Source organism: Carlito syrichta, unplaced genomic scaffold (genome assembly GCF_000164805.1).
Source record: "Carlito syrichta isolate Samal-C Ts95f unplaced genomic scaffold, Tarsius_syrichta-2.0.1 Scaffold73643, whole genome shotgun sequence".
Taxonomy (NCBI): domain Eukaryota; kingdom Metazoa; phylum Chordata; class Mammalia; order Primates; family Tarsiidae; genus Carlito; species Carlito syrichta.
The window spans coordinates 68,284-90,222 of NW_007017739.1; the positions used below are offsets into that span (position 1 = coordinate 68,284).

Below are 21,939 nucleotides of genomic sequence, written 5' to 3' on the forward strand. Positions count from 1 at the left end.
TGGCTACAAATTCCCGCTCTAACCCTGATTGCCCATCTTTTTCTGCTGAACTAAAGGGTAAAGGTGGAAATGCATCATTTGGCTCAATGCAGACCATTCTCATGACTGGACAAATCGATTTAATACAATAGCCATGCCATTACTCCATCTTCCCATGCAACAAGAGTGCCAAGTCATCCTTACATATTCCCCTTTTAAGTAAAAAGTAAAACACTTTGATTATATTTCCCACAACTTTCAACTTTATTTCTAGAGCCATTAACTTTTTCTTGTTGATAACAAATCAACTTCCTAAAACCACAACATTCCCCAAAATTTGCACACTTCTCAGAAATGTCCAGAAAACATCTTCATTGTCTGCTATGGAAAGATGAGGCACATAGGAGTTTCTATACAAGGTACCAAGCATAACCCCCTTAGGGAACAATTTCTCCTTCATAATTGTGTTGACAGGAGTTCTAGAACAGGGTTTACTAACCAGCTCCGTGTATCCTTATGCTCCCTGACATTGTATACACAGTTTTGTATTTGCAGAATATTTGATGGACAATCTATAACAGTGGTTATCAAATGTTAGTGTGCAAAGAATAACCCAATATGAATGTCATGTAGCTTTCATCAGAGTCTTCAAAAGTTACTGGATAACTTTCAGATATATCCTAGGAATTGGTACTCAAGCAAACACAGCAATAATATTCTGCCCTTGAAGTCTCTGTTGGTAAAAGAAGGTTCACAGTGATTATTGGACTCACCACTTGAAATGTACCCTGCTATTGCTGTTACAAAAACATGACAAACAATGGATATTTGAAATATAATTTATACTCTAGTCTTTAGGGATGTATAAATGAAGTTTTACTGTTTAATGTAAACCAGTCATGCAGGGAGGGGCACACCTCATCAACAAGGGTACCTGCATATAAATGAATGTTCATTATGAACATTTGTATACCTAACCCTGAATTGTATGCCCCCCAAAAAAAAAGTCATGCAAAAAAACCAGTCATGTAGGTTCACCGTTCCTAGATTTAGATTAAATAGCAAAAATAATCACCTGAGCAAAAGAACTATGTAGGTCAATATTGAAAATGCTTCCCTCTTCACACTTCTTTCTGTTCCTTCAGAATCCCACGGTTCCAAGGCCATCAGCTAGGAAATAAGATGAGGGCTGGGAAAACCCCCTTGTTATTTCCAAGGCTGGTAAGAATGCCAAGGAAACCTGTAACATGGAAACCCACCCATCCACAGGAGGAGGACTTCACTGACAGAGAAGCCTTACACAGTGTTCAGCAGCCTATTTGAAAATAACCATGGAAAGTAAATTTATACTTGAAAGATTTCTGAAAGGCAACTCATGCTAGGTCACCTTTGAGTTTCTCATTGGCTGTTAAAGTTCTCTTGATGTATCAATTATATGTTACTCATGACTAAACATCATTTATGACATTATTCATTAATTTTGCATAACCAAATGGAATAGGAAATGCCTAGAGGTGATATGTCTGTGACCTGCACATAACATGGAATTCTGAACAGACTACCTCTCTGGGAATCTTTACATGAAAAGGCAACCCAAATTAACTTCATATTACTCCACTGCTGAAATAATGCTAAGCTAGAGGTCTAGTTCTTTGGTGGTTTTTTCCTCTAGTAATCAGGAAAGGGCTTTCAAAGTCGCCTCAACATAGTCAAAAATAGGACACGTGCAGTACTTTGAGAAGCTTTTACATTATGATTAGATTTAAATGCTTATACTCATCTTTTGGGCCATGCTTACAATGATCACCTAGAGTCATGCTATCAAAACCCACAGTTGTAGCAACAGCATGTTCAAATGCAAAACCTGCATTCATTAATCAACATATTATATCCAACGGAGCATTTTCCTGCTTTGAGAAACTCCCATATTACAGAGTTACCCCCAGAGTTGAAAAATGTGGGTTCAAATCTCAACTCTGCTCTTTACAAATGTCATTAAGTCAATTAACATCTTTGAGCCTCCATTTCCTCATCTGTTTAAGGGAACATTTAAAAAAAATAGTTGTTACAAGGATGAAATGAGAAAGAATGAAGTTAAGAGCAACCAAGACCATGATCTACTCAATAAAGACTTGAAGAATCTGAATAATTAGCTCTTCATATAAATGACTAGCTAATTCATGCTTCTGCCTTCTGAAGCAAGAGAAGATGACAAGGGAAGTTGAGAAACATGTATTTAGCACTTTGGGCCATGGTCATGCCACATCTAAGTACAGGTACAGTAGAACAAAGGTCACGGAATGAAAACAACTTTCTGAAACATCCACTCTACACTGGCTTTCCCATCCAACAACATAGTATCTTACCCATGTTGCTGTGTCACCTTTGACTCCTGGAGAAAGAAAACCACAGTGTCCTGCTCCTGGCTGCCTTACCGTCATAATGAGCTTCTCCACGCAGTCGGGTGCCACGCTGTGGAGGTGCGTGAGGTGCAGCTGGAGGTGGATCTTGTTGTTGAGCATGTCCTGGCACAGGGGGCAGCGAAGCATGGGCTGCACCGAGTGCTGTGTCATGGCATGCACCCGAAGCCGGTTGACATCAGCGTTGCTGTACTTGCAGTAGGGACACTGGTACATCTGTGGGGAACACACCCACCACTCTGGCTGAAGCTTCAGTGCCCACCAGCACGAGAGTCCGCCCCAAGCTTGCCCACCAAAAGTGCATTCCCCACCAGTGTCCAAAACACTCCCCCACACGAGCAGAGCCCCTTCCAGCCTCACCTGCTCTGATTTGATCTCCTCAGATGTTTTTGGTCGCTTTGAAGAGAGGGGAGAGTCTGAGCTACCTGGGAAGGAGATGCGTTTGGATGTTGCAGGAGAATCTGTCAGCTCCTTCTCTGCTTGGCTGGACGGTGCTAGAAGAAAAAGTGGAAGATGCAATACAGCAGCCAGACCAGGCCAGCTCCCAGAGGGTTTGTGTTGGGTGAAAATCAACATTCATTTATAGCACAGGATTTTCTTAAAACACCAAAATTCAAGAAGGATGAACATCCGGACTGACTTATCAAGCATGTTGGAAAAGAAGCAAGTGTTTCTTTCCCCCCTGTGAATTTCTGTCACTACTTTAACAACTGAACATTAAGAAAAGAAGGCAAAGAAATGGAATAAAAGGCTTTGGAGTTGAATTAAGCTAAATTCGGTCTGTCCTAACCTCCCCTATCTAGACAAAATCTGCTGGCTTGTAGGGGCAGTAGGGTTGAGGGTGGTGGAAAGTCTCACCAATTGCTTTGCCAACCCGAGCACCAGAAAGGCTCTGCTTCAGAAACTCTGTGCTTATGACTTTATTGTCCCACGTCTTGGAATCACAACATGCTATATCACAGGTAGCATGATAAATATGATCTGAGAAAGGTTCACATGGATAGCTGCACACCAGTATATGGCGGGGAAATCACATTGGGGTGGTTTGCTTTTCAGGAAGAAACAATTGCGGAGTGGAACTAGGCAGGGCACGAATCCAAGTTATAATCTAGCCAGTGCTCCAGACACAAGAATTTGTTCAGAGTGGGTGGTTAGAGAGAAGGTTTCCTATCTTCTTGTCCAAACCATGCCTCTGTACCCCTCTTGCCCACGCCACCAACCCCGCCCAAAAGAAACCCATTAATTAATGAGACTCAAGTAGCAAATAGTGGGTATGGAAGCATTGATGGAAGGAGTTCTCCAAAGCATGGAAAGGGAACTGAGAGATTTTGATAAGAAAACAGCTAAGGGTTAAGCCTTTAACCAGGATAAGGAAGGCTCCTCACATATAAACACAAATTCCAACATGGCTGGATCTGGTTGTTCCAAAACCTGGTCAGTATCTGAGGGCTGAGTCTTTCACTTGTTTTAGACATGGTATTCCATTTTTCATAATTTTGCTTAAAGCAATAAGAAAAAAATGGTAGGAAAAAATATATACTCACTGCCCTCATCAAAAAATTATAGTTACCTAGCATGTATTTTCACTTTATGCTCAGCTTTGAAATTTGTTCTGATACGGGCACCAACATGCTGTCATTACATATACTTTAATAAACAATTTTAGAAAATCAATTTTATTCATTAAAATTATAAGGCCACAATGTAATTTTGAAAAAAAAAAAAGTCAAATGCAGGAAATACTATATTCCAGGAAGTTGGTGCTCTTCCCAGAATGCACATCTTGTGACCTTTAACCCCAGTATCTTGGTAACCTGGTCTACATAAGTTTGTAGGACATCTATTATTTAAAAAGTACAAGGACAAGCATATTACACATAGACCCCTCCCCCTCTCAACACACATTCATAACAGTACTTTAATCTGTCTCGAATCGACTTCAAACCCATTTTGCTCTTAATGGGAGTTATTCATTTTCACTTGAAAGGTAATACATGACGGCTGGATATTTAATGTGATGGACTGGCTGCCGATTAACTAGGTGCTGTAACATTCTAGACCAGTTCTCCCATGGCCCACTTCCCATCTCCCGGCCCCCCTTAGACCTGATCCTACAGAACCCTGCGTTGCAGATTTTAGAACTTGCAGTGTGATGGGCTGCTGCCTGAACATTTCCACAATCGGAGTCTTTAATTCATGCTTCAGGGACTTAAGTACCTTTGCCCCCAGAAGGTTCCTTATTCTCCATCATTCTGATTTTTGCTTAGTGGTTATCGTCCCTATGTATTAACTCTTTAAATGCATTCTAAAGATGGGGTGGGTGGAGGCATCAAATAATATTTTAGATGCTCATTTGTCACAGCCATCTTTGCACCTTCTCTATTTTCACCCCCAACTGGTAAGCATTAGGTTAGGCTCAGCGTTTATAGTTGGGGGAAAAAACGTTGTCTGCTTCTCCTTCCAGTAAAGGCAAACCAAGATCCACATTCTATTTCAAACACCTATCCCCTTCTTTCTGTTAGTCTGCCTGACCTAAAACAACACTGCCTTGTAAATGCCCTCAATCTGACTGCCACCCCACTATGGAATGAGTCAATTGTGCAGTTGCTCAGGAGTGTGGATGAATGGGCACCGAGGCTGAGACCACCCAGCTCATCTCACTCTCTCGGAGCTGAAAAGCAAACACAGTAACCCAGTGCGGCATTAGTTTCCTCATAGGACCAAAGAGTCCATCCTCTTCCTTGAATGCTGAACACATGATGAATTGTGGCAAGGTTGCAGAGGTGAGAATTCTGGTTTCAGAAGCCACTATTCTTTCCCCCTGCATGGAGAGGGGAACTTTTATTATCCCTTTTTTTTTTCAAACTCAAACTGCTCTGGAATTCTAAAGCTTCTTTTGTGAGCTTGAGCTAAGGAGCCATTATAAAGTGTTTAAAAAAATAAAATCAGTGCTCACTCACTCATTTCTCTTAACAGCTGTACTATAACATGAAATACTGCATCCATTGGTGCACAAACTTCAGGTTCATCTCCTTTCTATCCAGGACAATCTGCATCTTTATTAGATCAAATATGTCTAGAAGTGGACATTAGTTACCTGCAGCTCACTAGTTCCTTCTCTAAAGATAAAGCAATGCCATTTTTTTAAAAAAAGAGATAGGGTCTTGCTCCGTCTGTCACACAGGCTAGAGTGCAGTGGCACAATCATAGCTCACTGTAACCTGGAATTCTTGAGCTCAGGCAATCCTCCCGTCTCAGGCTCCTGGAGTAGGTAGGACTATAGGTATGTGCCACCACATTTGACTAATTTAAAAAAATTTTTGTAGAGACAGGGTCTCGTTATATTGCCCAGGCTGGTCTGGAACTTCTGGCCTCAAGCTATCCTCCTGCCTCAGCTTCCCGAAGTGCTAGGATTACAAGCATGAGCTACTAGACCCAGCCAATGCCATTCTTATAACAGATTCTATAAATACGGAGTTGAAATTTCACTGTGTTGCCCTGAATGATGTGGGGATTGCTCCTACAAGTCAAGGTAACTACAACTGACACAGGCCTCTCCCTTGCTTGACCTCATCCATTAAAATGCTAATTTCTCTCAAGATATAGTACCAGAGTCAGCATACAATTTCTGTAGATGGGCAAAGAGTTGTGTGAGTTCTCCATCAACACACTAGAAGTGGGTTTATCACAAGTCATAGACAATCAGAGGTTATCTCAAACTTCTCTGAACAACCTCAAAAGGGCCAGAATTTCAAAATCAATTTCTGCTTCAGTTCTGTCACTAGCATACATTGTAGGCATAAGTAAATGAGGCTCTACAAATACCAAGAGAAAAAGTACTGTGGTTTTCTGCTTTGAAGACTTTTCTAAACTTTTACTTGAACTCTAGGGGAGATGTCACATTATAGAAAACACTCTTTAGAAAATCAATTACTGGTCACTCTAAGCCTGCTATGATGTCACATTAGTGAAATGGAAATAGACATGTTGCGAAGACAAGACTGATGCCTAAAACTTTTGGTTTATACTGGCAATGAAAAATCAAACAACTTAAAGGGTTAGTGCCTGTAGAGGGTTTTACAACAATGACAAAGTGAATTAGAAATAATCTAGATATCTTACAACAGGCCACAGTATAAGTAGATGATGGTACAGACATTCTATTGAGTATTAAAAGGTGTTAAAAATGGTTGCTGTGAAGCAATATGGAAAAATATTTAGAAATGCAAATCAAAAAAGAAGCAAATTGTATAAGCCGGTCTTGGTGGCTCAGCCCGTAATCCCAGCGCTTTGGGAGGCCGAGGTGAGTGGACTGCCTGAGCCCGCAGGTTTGAGACCCACCCGGGCAACTTGGTGAGAACTCATCTCTACAATAAAAAAAAAAAAAAAAAATCAGCCGGGCGTGGTAGCATGTACCTGTAATTCTGGCTATTTGGAAGGCTGAGGCAGAAGGATTGCCGGAGCCCAGTGTGTAGAGGCTGTAGTGGCCGGGAGTGTGCCACTGCATTCCAGTCTGGGTGATGGAGTGAGACTCAATCTCAAAAAAAAAAAAAGAATACGTATATTATTCTATGTTATAGCTATGTAGAAAGTAGGTATTAGAAAAGGACTACAAGAAACCAATTATTGTATTTAGGTGATGTTATCGTGGACCATTTTCTAACTTTGTCATGTAGGTAAAATATTGTTTAATATAATTAAATGAATTAGCATTTAGATTCAACTGTCCATGAAAAAGTTGATATTTGGATCCATATTATGCAAAACATCAGGTGGTATTTTTTACTGTGCCGGTTAAAACAATTTTTCTTATTTTGGCAGTTTTGTCATATAAAAATATGTGTTAAATTTCAATGAATCTTCCACAGGCAACATGTTGGGCTCCTGACATTTCAAAGGGGATAAAAACGTGGCAAGGAATCATGTGAGTGAATGCGCTGAAGACGACATACTCTGTAAAGCTAGGTAAATGGGATATTGTGACAAGGAAATGCTGGGTCAAATGCCTACTGTAGCTGAGCAAGATGTGAGCTGTGGATTCCCTGCCACATAAACTTTTCTAAGGGGTGAAAAAGCACTTGTTCTATTTGTTAGGAGTTATGGTTGCCCTACCCAATTTGCTGATGAGGCACAGAAAAGAATGGCATATCCCTCTTATAGAAATCAGAAATTCAAAAGTTGGCTTTCTGGGCCGAGAGCCACCATTTCCCCTAGTACTGTGATGAGCTGCCCAACTAAAACCGACACGGGTAAATACTGAGAGAGGCAGACCTGATAAGAGATTCGTGATTCTCTGTTTTGTTCTGTCAGGTTCTTCTACATGCTAGGGAAAAGCATTTCATTTCAGGGGAAAGCATGGTTGTCAGTGCATGTCTTCCTTAAGGGGGAAAAACATTTATGCATGGAAACGTCAACTTTCAGATATCCTTTCATTTCATCATATTTGGGAAGTATTTGTATTTAACCTTTAAAAATAATTATTTAAAGTTATCCACCTTCCTATGCTAGTGAGAGGAAGTAGGGAAGAGAACTGATTCTGAATTCATGCAAAAGTTTTGTTTGCAACTTTCAAGAAATGGTTTTATTATATTCTAAGCAAATAGAATAATTAAGCATGGCTAGTAAAACTTCACACAGGAAGTGATTTGCTTTAAAGAATAGGTAAAGACAGTACCATTTAGAGGGCTTATAAAGTGGCCAAATATGGTAGAAACACAATCTTTCAACATTCACAGTCCCCTGTAACTTTAATTGATAACACTACACTTTCTAGAACACATTTTTACACAATTCCAATCTTTACTAACAAATTTCACATCTGAGTCACTAAAATTCTGGCCACAGAAAACTGAAGAGTAGTTCATACAGTACCAGCAGACTTAATGCCAATACAGGCATCATTTCTCATCGCGTGACAGGGCTGTTTGACTCTGAAGCCAGGTAAGGCCTGCCTCATAAAAAGAATCTGGAAGCAAAAACAGAAGCTTCAGTCCTCCCATTTTCAAGACATCCACTTGCCCTCCAAGAAAACCAAAGTACTGGTAGAATTAGTTTCTGTGTTTCCTGGAGCAAAATTCATCACTCAAGACATCAGTGAGCTGTTGGCCTGGTGGACATTCCATGCTGCCCATGCTGCTGGCCAGCTTCCCACCTCGGGGAGATCCTGGGAAGTCACTGAGCTAGCCACATTGCTGGGAAGCGTATACTTCCTTTCTTTGTGGTGAAGTGGCACCTGGAGGTGGTATTCACCAAAGTGCTGATCCTCTTCCTTTTGTGGGTCTCGAGGTGAGCCCACTGAGGGCCTGGGATGCTGCCTGACATTTGATCTTTGTGGAGAGTCCAAAGGCAACTACCGCCCCCACAGACTCTTAGCTAAAGTACCACTGACAGCCCCTCCATCTAAACTTCCATCTCCCAAACCAGCAACATAATGGAGGAGCCAATTAAATGATTATTAATTCATGCTACTTTCCGTAAGCTAGAGGTTCTCATCGCCTTGTGTTCCGTAAACCAGCTTGCCACCTGCCCCAGAAATTTACAGCAATCTTTTATCTATCTCCACTGACTAAGGAAAAAAAAAATCATACAACTCCATAATCACTGTCCGAGTTGGGTAACTACTCCAGCACAGAAGACATAGACATTTCACCAGATCTGAAAACAGTCATTCAGTTCTTAATTATAGTTAAAAGAAAGGTGCAGTGTGCTCTTTCCACAGGCCTTCTTCCTCAGCTTCTCGAAGATCTCATACTTCCTGTAGACAGCAGAAACTCAATATTTCCAAAAGGTCATCTGCACTTCTGGACTTCGTGATCTTCTTACTGTTGCCGAAAGTAGAGCTGCTTTTGGCATTTGCTTGCAATTCCTTCCCCAGAGGACAGGCTGGGCTTCCTTACTCACATTTCCTATGGAGCTACAGGACTTGATCAGTGGCCAGAGATCTAGCTAAATTTTCTGCCTCCCCTAATACAGAAAACAACAGTTCCTTTAAAGAGTCTGCCTTGCTGTCAACTTGGTCTTTAAACATGCATGGTCTCATTCTGCCTCTAACCAAGCGCTTCAAGATGTTTCAAAGAGGAATGGCGGAGAAGAGGACTTGCGTGAAGCAGAGGCGCTCATATGTATACCCAGCAGGGGTGGTCCTCATGCCATGGCTAAAGAGAAGTTGGGGCTGCTCTCTCCCCTGCTCAAAGGCGCAGAATCTGGCTCAACGTCAGCCTGCTGAGGTTAAGAGCCTTCTATTCAAAACACAGTCCTATTCTCAGGAATTGTAAGCTGTGTTGCTCCCAAATGTCCCCAGAAAGCATTCTAGAAAAGTACAACCACCTACACAAAAAAGTAGACTCTGCCTACCTGTGTATAGCAAGACATATAGGTCTCATCAACTTAACAGACCTTTTGTTTCTCAAAAGGATTTCAAAGAAAATTCGAGTTATACTACAGATGGGCGTAACAGTTAGAGGGAAAGGCTAATTATTTTTCTCTCCCAACTCAAATGTGACCTAGCTAGGTCAGCCCTTTGAAAATCTAGCAGCTCTTAGTTGTTATTATTTTACTTTTTATTTGGAAATAATTACAGCTTTACAGGAAGTTGCAAGACTAGTATAGAAAGCACCTGTGTACTGTCACCTTGGCATTACTTATTAAGCAGCTCAGATAAAAATTTCCAGGTCTTCGGTTCTTCTTCATTTTGACCCTGCCCCTCCCTCTTCCTCCCACCTCCAGTCTTGCTTACATCTACCAAGATTCAGGCCCTGTGTCTCTTTCTTGTACCTTCCCCCTGCCTTTTAGGAAAGCTCAGTACCTTTCCCATCCAGCAAGGGCTCAGGACTTACTGTCTAGTTAAAGAAGAAATGGATCGCAAAACCTCATGCTTGTCACTGAGATCACAGCCTTGAAGTTCTCAAACTCCAGAATGTGTCAGAATGGAGGTGGGGGGTGAGGGGTACGGGGTGGGGAGGGAGGGTCATTAAAACACACATCACAGTCCCCCCCCCCGTTTCTGAATCCGTAGGTCTGAGACAGAGATTTTGCATTTCATATAAGTGCCCAGGTAATGCTGATGGTCCAGGGACCACACTTTGAGAATAGCTGACAGAGGCAAAGCTTTCAGGAATTGGTAGGAGTCTTTTTGCTTTGTGGTCTAACTAGAATTAAATGACAGGGGGCCCAGCGGCAAGGATACGCAGATTTGTTGGTCCACTTTCAAATGACTCTGACGACGTGATAGTCTCATCTAAACTCTGACAAAAGCCAGCCCTCAATTCAAAATCTAGATGTTTCCCCCCTCAGGCCAAAGTTGAAGGATTAAATATGGCTGTCTCTCAGGGAAACTGCTCACTCTAAAACAAATGCAGACACCTTTTCAAAGCCAGAAATTCAGAAGAAAAAATTCCACGTGTTCTGTTAGCAGCATAATCCAGAAAAATGACAGGTTGCCTTGCTTATGGAAATTTCTTTCTTTCCACGTGTGCTGGAGAAACTGTGAAAAAAGGGCATATGCCTGTGGCTCTTTCTACCTTGCAGAGAGAGGACATATCTTTTTAGTGCTGGCTCCCTGGACTAGATACCTGCAGACCACACCAGTCTAAGGTCCCCTTTGCTTCAACCCTGAACGGATATACAGATCCATGCTAGCCCCTGTTTGTACAAGTCAGCAATCTGGAAATGAGAGCTCAAGCACCATGCCATGAGGTCTATGCTTCTGTAGTAAGCAACTTCTCTGGTGGGCTCTGGAAGCCTCACAGTGGAATGCTGGGCACATGCTGATTGGTGGGTGCTGCTGCCTGCTCTATGTCTTTGGGGAGAAAAATGTAGGGCTAAGCCCTGCATCAGAGACATCGATCTGTTGCGCTAATTCCTTGGTGAAATATGCATAAGGCTGCTAAACTACACTGATTTGATCTCCCGAAAGGCCATTCCACACATTGGGGTCTGCTCTTGCCATGCTTCCCTCTGGTTTTATTACAGGACTATGAAGACTATGGACTTGGGGGTATCCAGAGTGGGAATGAGTCCCAGAGACCCTTGGACCAACAGAGGAAAAAGTCCAGAAGTATGAGACACAGGTCAAAACCAGTGGCAACGTGAGTCATTCCAGGACTAGGCCAAAGTTAATTAACAGAGGCTCATTCAATCTCCATCGAATCAAACGCTAATTAGGCTAGTTAGGGTCTCTGAGCCCCAACACACTATAGACCCTGAGAGACTGAAAAATAACAATACTCTTCTAGTTTTGTCTTCACTCCAAACCTGTCTTCCTAAGATAGTTATTGAATTTTAAGAGCGAAGCTGAACTTGTGAAAATAAATAGATAAGATTTGGATGTGTGTCCAGCATGGTGACAGACAAAAAGGACTGCTGAACATAACTTCTCAGTACTTTACAAATAAACTTTTCCCATGATCTGCCAAGGGTTTTTTTTTTTTTTTTTTTTTGCAGGTCCAGTTTTCACAGGAAAGTGTGAGAATTTGTACTTAGGAAAGAAAGACATCATTCAGGCCTCTGCAAGGCTGGAAAAATGGGAACGATTCTCTACTTTCCCTTGAAGATCTAAAACATGAAAAAGATTAGAAGCATCTTCTCTTTGTATTCTGTATAGTACAGAGAGATGAAAACCCCACACTGAGCAGTATTTACATCAGTGCTGGTCTCAGTCTCCATTGAGTTCCCACACTCAGTACACTCACAGAGATCCAAAAGCCTAGGGTAACTGATCTGTGTGAAGGGATGGGGAGGTGGTTTTCGCACACCTGTAGGGACTCCTCAGGAGCTCATGTTTTCCTGAGGCCAAGTTCTCTTTGCCCAAAGGTATCAGTCCCCTTTACTAAGTCATAAAGTGCACTGGTTTGTAGTGTTGGTCACACCATGGTTTAGATCTTGGCTGTGTGACCTCAAGCATTTTATTTGACCACACCAAGCTTTCAGTTTCCTCATCTGTCGATGGGATAACAAGAGATCAAGCATATGAAGTCTAGCAAAGAGCCTAACATGGCGAAAGTTCAAATGTTTGTTGCCATGATTTCATTTTTTAGAGGGATGTGGGAAATAATACAGGACAAGCACAGATACCCTAAATTTGTCTTTTCTGAATATCAGGATAAGACAATCCTCCAACCCATGGTTTTGATTATCTACAAAACAGAAAGTAGAATAACTTGGACTTGAAAATATTTATATCATGCTTTTTCTTTTTTTTTAATCAATTGATCGTGAAATATCAAAACCGTATTAAGCACTTGCTAGGTGTTGGGTATTACAAAAATCAGTGAATGTCACATAGCCTCTGACCATAAACAACTGACAATTCTGTTTGACAACTAGAAAAGCACAGAAGTTTCAAGTTATCCTCCTCCAGTCTTCATATAATAAAAGAAAGTGACCATATGTTCTTTTGTTTCATAACATGGAAATTATGTCTCTGACCCAAAAGGCCAATTGGGGTTTGTTCACAGCTCTGACTTCCAGGAGTTCTCATCTATGGGTCTTAGTTCTCTAATCTGCAAAGTAAAGATAGTACTGAACCCAAGAAGAATATGAGAGCTTAACAAAAGTGCTTTGATATCTCCATGGAAAGGCACTATGGTATTTTTAAAAATAACAATTATGGCTTGGCATAATGGTTCAAGCCTGTCATCCCAGTGCTTTGGGAGGCCAAGGCAGGAGTTGAGGTCCAGGAACTCAATACCAGTTTGAGCAACATACTGAAGAGTCTGATTCTACAAAACTTAAAAAAAAAAAATTAGGCCAGGGTAGGTGGCTCCGCCTGTAATCCCAGCACTTTGGGAGGCCAAGGTGAGTGAACTGCCTGAGCCTGCGGGTTCGAGACCCACCTGGGCAACTTGGCGAGACCTCATCTCTACAATAAGTAAAAAATTAGCTGGGCGTGGTAGCGCATGCCTATAGTTCCAGCTCCTTGGAAGGCTGAGGCGGAAGGATTGCTGGAGCCCAGCAGGTTGAGGCTGCGGTGGCCGGAGCATGCCACTGTACTTCAGTCTGGGTGACAGAGTGAGACTCCAACTCAAAAAAAAAAAAAAAAAAAAATTAGCTGGACATGGAGGCATGAGCCTGTCACCCCAGCTTCCTGGGAGGTTGAGGTGAGAGGATCACTTGGACCCAGGAATTACAGGCTGCAGTGAGCCATGATCATACCACTGCATTCCAGCCTGGGTAACAGAGTAAGGCCCTGTTTCTAAAAAAAAAAAAAAAAATTGTGATTATAATAACAGAGGTACTTTCCCATTAGCACAACAGCTAAAACTGGAACAAAGCAGGGAAGATTAACATGGCCACTTTATAAAAATAATATGCAAATCTATAAGGTATTCTCTGTAGTAATGAACAATGATTTACTTCTTAATCTACATTTTCACTGCCCTTTATCTATACCCTGATGATAATTCTCATTACACTACACCATAATTATGTGATTACATATGACACCTCTCTAGAAAGTGAGTTCTTTTTTTTTTCACGTCCTGTATGTGCCTTAGATATCTGTGCAAAAAGTATTTACTCAGTTGATGCGGTCCCTATCTCTTAAGACTCACAATATAAATTCTCACAGCCAAGACCTTCAAATTGCTGGAATTCAGAATTCAGGCAAGTCCAGATATACACCACACCCTATATCTATTTTTGCTTCCCAACGTAAATATAGTTCATGGCTTGTTTTCCGTTGTGAGACAGAATTCTGTCTGCAGTGACTTTAGACAGCCAAGTTGTACTGAAAGTGGCCTGGAGGAAAAAGAGAGTAGGGAGAAAGGAGAGCAAGTCGACTCTGGAAAAGTTGACACAGCCACACAATTCCCATGTGTGTGTGAAAACATAAAGTCAAAACGGTTCCATTGGCAAGGAATGTGAACCACGAAGGGGCCATGCAAGCTAGGCTCCCAGTGTTCCCTCACACGCACCCTACTGCAAAGACAGATTTATTTCTGGATGAGGTGGAGAAATGGAAGTAAGTGCTGGAAGAACATAGAGTTAGGCCAGAATGACTTTTGTAGAGGTGTAGTGGTGATGAATGGCCTGGTTTGTAGACAACAGCAGGAGTGGTATCTAGGTGGCCCCCCAGAGGCACCCATGTGAGTCGCCAAGGGCTCCTCCACTGATGTCCTCGTCACGCCAGCTCTGAAAACACAGTGTGACCCATCCCCATAACACAGAACTTGGTAACGGCATGTGGTGCTCTGACATCTCACCAAAAAAAGTGAGCTTTGTGCTGCCCAACCTCCATGGAGAAAGCCTATTTGCACCTTTTATCCAGGCTCCTGATCCATGCTGTATTAACTAGCCACAGACTAGGGAAATCTTTGGAAGTTACCAGTGTGCCAACTTTCGGAATTAATATTCTCCAAGATTCTACACTATTCTACAAATGTTCCTCCTCCAATTACTATTATATATGAAGTTACAAAACTGTTAAGAAGCCCTTTAGTACAATCTGCCATTTTACAGATTGGAAAACAGAGGTCCAGAGACCTAAGGTCAAGCAGGTAATCTCAGTGGTAGAAGCAGACCTTGAACCCAGGGCTTCTGACTCCTACTAGTCCAAGTGCTTTTCCTAACACATAATGTTTCCTCTCAGCACATACCTTCTTCACAGACTCCATTAAAAAAAAAAAAAGGACAAGAAGTATTTTTTTTTTTTTCAGCCCTTTTCCATTCTCTGTCACAGATTACATTTCAGGCACTAAGTTCCCCATACAAAGGGATCTCTATTTATACAAAGCTGTAAACAACAGGGAGAATAGGGGGAGGACTGGTAATAGATTTGCACCAGGATGTGCCTGACCTGCTTTTTTTTTCAACCTCAGTAATTAGAAAGGCAGTGGGTCTGTAGGAATTATTCATATGCAGCAAGAGCCGTACACTATACATTTATGTTAAACATGTCAAATCTGATTGAAATCATGCCTGCCAGCACCATATTCCATAAACAGACTTTTCCCTAACAGTCGCCCAGACCTTGCCAGCCCATTAATACCTCCTTTAATAGCAATCTTCCATAGATTCAAATCAGGGACGCTCCACTGCACTAATTGCTCTGTGTTAGGTGAGCATCATGGATTTAAAAAAAAAATTAATAAAGTAAAATCCCTTCAGGCCAATCCTCTAGAAAAAAGAGAACACTCAAACTACAATTCTAACTCAAAATTTTACGAAAATATAAACATGAACATCAGTTAGGGATTTTTTGAAGTATTACTGTGGTGTCATTTTAAGTTGAGCTACTTCCCACCTCCCTTCCAACCCCCATTTGTTAAAGCACCAATACCCCCTGGTCATCTTGTCCACAAATTACCTTAACTAGACTCTGCCTGGTGCTCTGTGGCTAGAAACCATGATGGCTACAGGATTTAAATAACCATCTTGCTATGATTCTTTGCCAAGAGTTCAATTTTTCCCCTAATTATTGGTGATAAAGCATCACATTAATTGTATATCACTTAATTTATTGCAATTAACGATTAATTGGATAATTATTGCTCAGTTGATGACACTGGGGGCTCTTCCATCAAGAACACACACATTCAAATCTATTCTGGTAAAAGAGAACAAGGGGTCATTTTCATGTTTCAAAAGATAAAACCGCAAAGTGGGACACTGGCAATGGCTGTACATTAGGGGAGAGAGTTGTCTTCAAAGAATTTTCCTATACCCTTCGTTGGCTCTAAGAGCATATCACACTTGCCTTGACAAGGGCCTGTACATATGCCACCACTTGCCATCTTGGAACCCTCAGGTGGCTGGGGCTTGTAGGTATTACTTGTCCAGATTTCACAGATGAGGTGCCCAAGGCTTTAAGATGCCAAGTCTGTCAACCAGAGGCATTTGCTAGCTGGTGGGCTTCCTGACTCCAAATCTAGAGTTTTTGCCACGTCATCAACCTGCTTTGAGCACAATGCTGGCTCGCTACAAGGTATATTCATGGTGGATAATCCAGTTCATTTCTAACATGCAGGTGACTCTTGTGTTTCTGTTATGACTGTACAATGTTACAAGGGTGCTATTCCGCATACTTAGAGCAGAGATGAAAACGAAATCAAATGATCAGACTGACACAGTTCATTCTCTCAGAGGTGGTGCAGCATACTGGTAAGAACCTTAGGCCTTGACCTAGGTTAAAGTGGCAAAGCCGGTATGCAAATTTGAACCTGTTAGGGTGTACACCTCTTGGCATCTTGCTTGAGCTCTCCGGGGCTCAGTTTCCTAATCTGAAAACGGTGGGTGTGGGAGGGTGGTTACTGACAATACCTGGTTCATAGAGTGGGGCCGAGAATCAAGTGAAATAATATATATAAAGCAGGACTTCCCAACTTTTGTTTCACATCTTGGCACACACAGAAAATGATGGCAAATTGGGATACACTTCCGATGAAGCTGAAGTGACCCTGGCATCAGTGGCCCCCTACCCCACCTGACTCATCCAAGGGCTGCAAGGAGCAGGACCTGTGCACCTGTGAGCCATCCATGGCATGCCTGCTGGGAAGGACAGGTGTGAAACTTTAGAATGGTACCTGGCACAGTATTGGGGCTTAATGTGACCTTTATAATAACTGGAAAGCTACTGGACCTGTAACGCATTCTTGCAGGTTTAGTTGTGTTCCTTTTGAGTATCTATAGTTGCTGCACATGTGGTGAATTAAGTTTAAATTAGTTAAAATTAAATAAAATTCAAAGTCCAGCCGGGCTCGGTGGCTCAGCCTGTAATCCTGCGCCTTTGGGAGGCTGAGGTGAGTTGATTGCCTGAGCCCGCGGGTTCGAGACCCGCCTGGGCAGTAAGACCTCATCTCTACAATAAATCAAAAAATCAGCCGGGTGTGGTAGTGCATGCCTGTAATTCCGGCTACTGGGAAGGCTGACGTGGAAGGATCGCTGGAGCCCAGCAGGTCAAGGCTGCGGTGGCCGGGAGCGGCCACTGCACTCCAGTCTGGGCGACAGAATGAGACTCGAACTCAAAAAAAAAAAAAAATTTTAAAGTTCAGTTTCTCAGTGATTCTCATTACATTTTAAGTGCTCTACAGCCATATGTGGCTAGTGGCTGCTGTACTGTATAGTATACGCGCAGAACATTTTTATCAGCACAGAAGGTTCCATTGGACAGCACTGCTCTATAGTAATGTTGTTCTTTTTTTTTTGAGTTGGAGTTTCACTCCGCTCCCGGCCACCGCAGCCCTGACCTGCTGGACGCCAGCGATCCTGCTGCCTCAGCCTTCCAAGTAGCTAGAACTACAGGTGCACGCTACCACGCCCAGCTAATTTTTTTTTTTATTTATTGTAGAGATGAGGTCTCGCCAAGTTGCCCAGGCGGGTCTCGAACCCACGGGCTCAGACAATCCACTCACCTCAGCCTCCCAAGGTGCGGGATTACAGGCTGAGCCACCGAGCTCGGCTGTAATGTTGTTCTTATGACCATGGGTGTTTCTGAAATCCCCAGTAGAGTGTTATATTCCTGGAAGGCAAGCCCCATAATCTCACTGGACTTGTGATTGGCAGAACTCTGCCCAATGCCCTGCATAGGAACACAGTCACCGACTATGGAATTGGCCCTGCCATGATTCACATCACTATCCTGCTTGTCTTGCTGCCATCCAAGGTAACATCAACTAAAAGAATTCCAAAGATGCACACCCCAAAGGGAATTCAGGAGTTCCACTCCAATGTAAAAATAAATCGCTAAAAATTTTTAGTAAAGATTATCCATTCCTACACAAACCCCAAACTACATAATCAATAGCTGAGAAAATGCCAATTATCCAGGCCCATTTGAATTATTATTAATCTGCATCATGAACAGCCACTAATCAACATAACAAATTGTGAAATCACTATTTATTTATTTGCCAGGAGGAAGCACTCCCCATCACATTTAATCAGATAGGAACAGCTCAATTTAGGGAGTAAATGGAACCAATGCAGGTATTTTTAAAAATAAAATACTAAGAATCCAAAAGAAAACGCAGAAGAGGTTAGTGGCACCTATATTGATTCCAAGATCCAATCGGCCCAAGTACTTTCATAAAGCCTGTCATTATGCACTCAGATGCTATAGACAAGATTAAGCTTCAGGTCAAAAGAGGATCATTTGTAGAAGTCGGGAAAGACTCTTCCCTTCTCTTTTTACTACTGTGCAACTAAAAAGGTGCACCTCTGAGTTATTCATTCATTCATTCATTCATTCATTCATACACATACATTGTCTTTTTCTCTCATCTTTTGGAGATTAAGTGAGCCTGTTGCTTGAATGAATGCATGAGAAAATGGAACCTTATTAAGGACATTCATTTTTTTAGGGTGCTCAACTGACATCTTTTAGTAGTCTCCTGATGGCCTAGCATGTCCACTAGCACTATGAAGATACTCTCTCACTGAAACATTTTGAATAAGATTGAATTGAACTGCCCTCAACAAAGCCTGCTCTAAACTGGCTGTAAGGATTAGAGAGGCATAGAGAGTGCCTATCATAGGCAGCACACACAGTAGGAGCTTTGCAAATGGTGGCTACTACTTTTTATTGTTTCCATGGTGCCCTTGGCACACACAATGCAGGAAACATGCACCAAATATCATTTGCCTAATCCCACTAAGTCCTTGTATGTTGCTCCCCTCAGCTTTTCAAAATTCCCAGAAGTTATACGCTGCCTGGCAGTTGTTTTACAATCAAATGGAGGACCCAAAGGGAACTGCTACTAGTTGTCCTCATCTTATATAATGAAGCTATTAAACTATATACACAGAGCTTACTATATGCCAGTCCCTGTTCTGAGCTCCCCATATTCAAATAATCCTCACAGCATTCCCATGGAAGTAGGTACTATTTTTAATCCCTATCTCAGGTGAGGAAACTGAGGTACAGAAAGGTTATGGTGCCTTGAGCAAGGTGACACAGCTAGTAAGTGGCAGAGCCAGTATTAGAAACCAAACACCCTAATCATAACAACAAAGGACAGATGGCCCAGAAGGTCACCCGGTCTTCAAACTGTGTGTGTGAAATCCTTTTCCCAGCTCACTTGGCAATATATTTCATTGCCATGTGAACCATTTGTTTAGCTCTCACTCTCATGTTACTGCAAAAACTGGGATCTTGGTCCAGGCAAGGCATCCCAGGTGGTACTTCTCCCACTACATTCAGGGCCTTTGAGCACAGATGTCCATTCTCTGTGACCTGGTCCTACTTCACAAATCCTCCTATAGTGTTCAACCTGAGCCCTCATCCTTATTTGTAGTTCAGGCTTCTGGACACCACAGAGAGCAGTTCAAAAGGCGACCCTAAGCAGCATGGGTGGTAAAGTCCACTGGTGTGTAGCCCGTCTCTGTCTCCCAGGAAACACTGAATAGCGCCACGTGGCCTCCTCTGCCATAGCCCTTCTGATATTTGGGAACTATTATGCTGCCTCTCTAATTTCTGTTTTCTAAGCTGAATAACCCATTTCTTCAACCTTTTCTCTGAGGCAATATTTCTCAGCCTTCAGTCATTTTCATTGCTCTCCTCTGGCCTCTCTCCAACATTCTGTATCTTGTTTAAATAGCGAAGGCCAACATTGAACATGATTTAAGAACAGTCGTGCCTGGAAAAGTAACAAAGACCCAACCAATACAGACTCCAGAAAGTAAATATTTTCTCAGAAAAAAATCAAAGTATTATACTATTAATAATGGTAATAAGAATTAGGTTGGCTAAACAAAATATTTTTGTTGCTGGTCATATGATTTCCTCTTATAATTGTGGTGGTTTCTGGGAGACTTATCTGTCCCCATTAAGTCTTCTCAGAAGTTAATGCTCCTCCTCAAAAAACTTAAGCTTTTCTTGTTAGTATCAGCTCTTTCTCTCAATACAGAAATCTTATCATCCTGAGAAATGGCTGTTCCCTTTCTTTCAACACCAACTTTTCCTGAAATAGCACTTTCTGTCTTGGCTTCTTCAGTTATTTTGCTTTTGGTAAGATGTCCTCCTGCCTGAATGCACTGCTTGTCTCTCCTTTAGCATGTGGTTGCTCACCCTGGGGAAAGGGTCAGGACATGAAGAATATGCAGGGCTAGTGTCACCTGTGCAGGGTTCTGCCCAGGTCCCCAACTGCAGGACAAAGGCCACCCTTCATTGCTGACTCCCCTTCAGGCTGAGAATCAAGAGTGACCTGTATGGAGGTTCACCTGACAAACCCCTTGGAAGTAGGTGGGGTAGAAGGCTGGACCTTCAACAGGGAAAGAATGGCATAAAGGGCAAAACAACAACACTAGGGAACCACTGAAGACATGTGACCTCAAAAACCCACATGCCTCTAGCACAGGGCCTGACACCTGGGTGCCCAATAAAAAAGTTGGCTTTTGGGGCCACTTAAAAACTTAAACACTTAAATATACAATAAAGGAAAATGCTGATGACCACTCACAGAAGCAAAAGAAAATTCCTCTCCCATTCGCCCAATGCCAATCTCGTTTTTCCAGGTAGGCAAAGGATGTATCTGCTCCCTGGCTTGTGAGCCTCATTCTTCCAGGGGAGGAAATACTGGAAGGCTCAAGGGCAGCCACACACATTACCTGTCCACTTGCTCTGGTCTTTCTCGCCTCCGCTCTCTTGGTCCTTGGCGAGCTCCTCTGGATCAGCAGCTGTTTCACTGGGTCCTTCAACATCTTCAATGGCTTCTTCTGAAATAGAAGAAAAACAAAAATGTCAAGGATTAAAAATAGAAAGAAGATGAAGGAAGCTTGGTCCTTTTCAAAGAATTGCCAGCTGGGCTCGGTGGCTCAGCTTGTAATCCCACGCTTTTGGATGGCTGAGGTGAGTGGATTGCCTGAGCCCGTGGGTTCGAGACCCACCTGAGCAGGCAAGACTTCATCTCTACAATAAATCAAAAAATTAGCCGGGCGTGGTAGCGCGTGCCTGTAATTCTGGCTACTCGGAAGGCAGAGGCGGAAGGATCGCCGGGGCCCAGCAGGTCGAGGCTGCGGTGGCCGGGAGCGGCCACTGCACTCCAGTCTGGGCGACAGAGTGAGACTCCAACAAAAAAACAAAAACAAAGAATTGCCAACCACAAAACACAGACACTGATGATTCTGTCCCTCCTCTCTTCCCAGAGGTCCCTAAGAGACTGACTTCCCGAAGGATATACCAAGTCCAGCCAAGAAGTTGGGACCTCTGGGTATACTGAGGTTGGTATGGGCTTGCGACTCATTCCAGACCTGTGGCCATTAGATATTTCCAGATGGATTCTGAATGTTTCACTTCGGCGTCTGTAACTGAAAAACCAATCCTGTTGAAGCAATAACTCCATTTGAATCCCTAAAGTTGCACGCAAGTCTTTTACATTTGAAAATACAAAAAACTGACCACATGTTCAGCTTTTGCCTAGCTCCAACGCAAGCCTCCTGCATGAGCCCACACCAGTGCTAATCACTGACCCCTCCTAGGGCTCACCATGCCAGACTGTGGTAGAAGTGTTTTTCAGTCATTCATGTTCTGAAGCATCACAGAATATCAGTGATATGATTTCATCGAGGTAAAGAGTTCTTGAAACCAAACAACATCTTGTGGGCATGC

General features: G+C 42.5%; 1 protein-coding gene across 1 annotated transcript in view; it reads right to left on the minus strand.

Annotated features, from left to right (window-relative positions):
* The window catches only part of ZFHX3 (zinc finger homeobox 3), a 165,335-nt gene that overhangs the window by 19,915 nt on the left and 123,481 nt on the right, over window positions 1-21,939 (minus strand). The window contains exons 5-7 of the mRNA XM_008053230.2: window positions 20,967-21,047; window positions 2,760-2,893; window positions 2,415-2,615 (exon numbers count right to left, since the gene is read on the minus strand). Of these exons, the coding sequence (XP_008051421.1) occupies window positions 2,415-2,615; window positions 2,760-2,893; window positions 20,967-21,047 (416 nt within the window). The remainder of the gene's footprint in view (window positions 1-2,414; window positions 2,616-2,759; window positions 2,894-20,966; window positions 21,048-21,939) is intronic.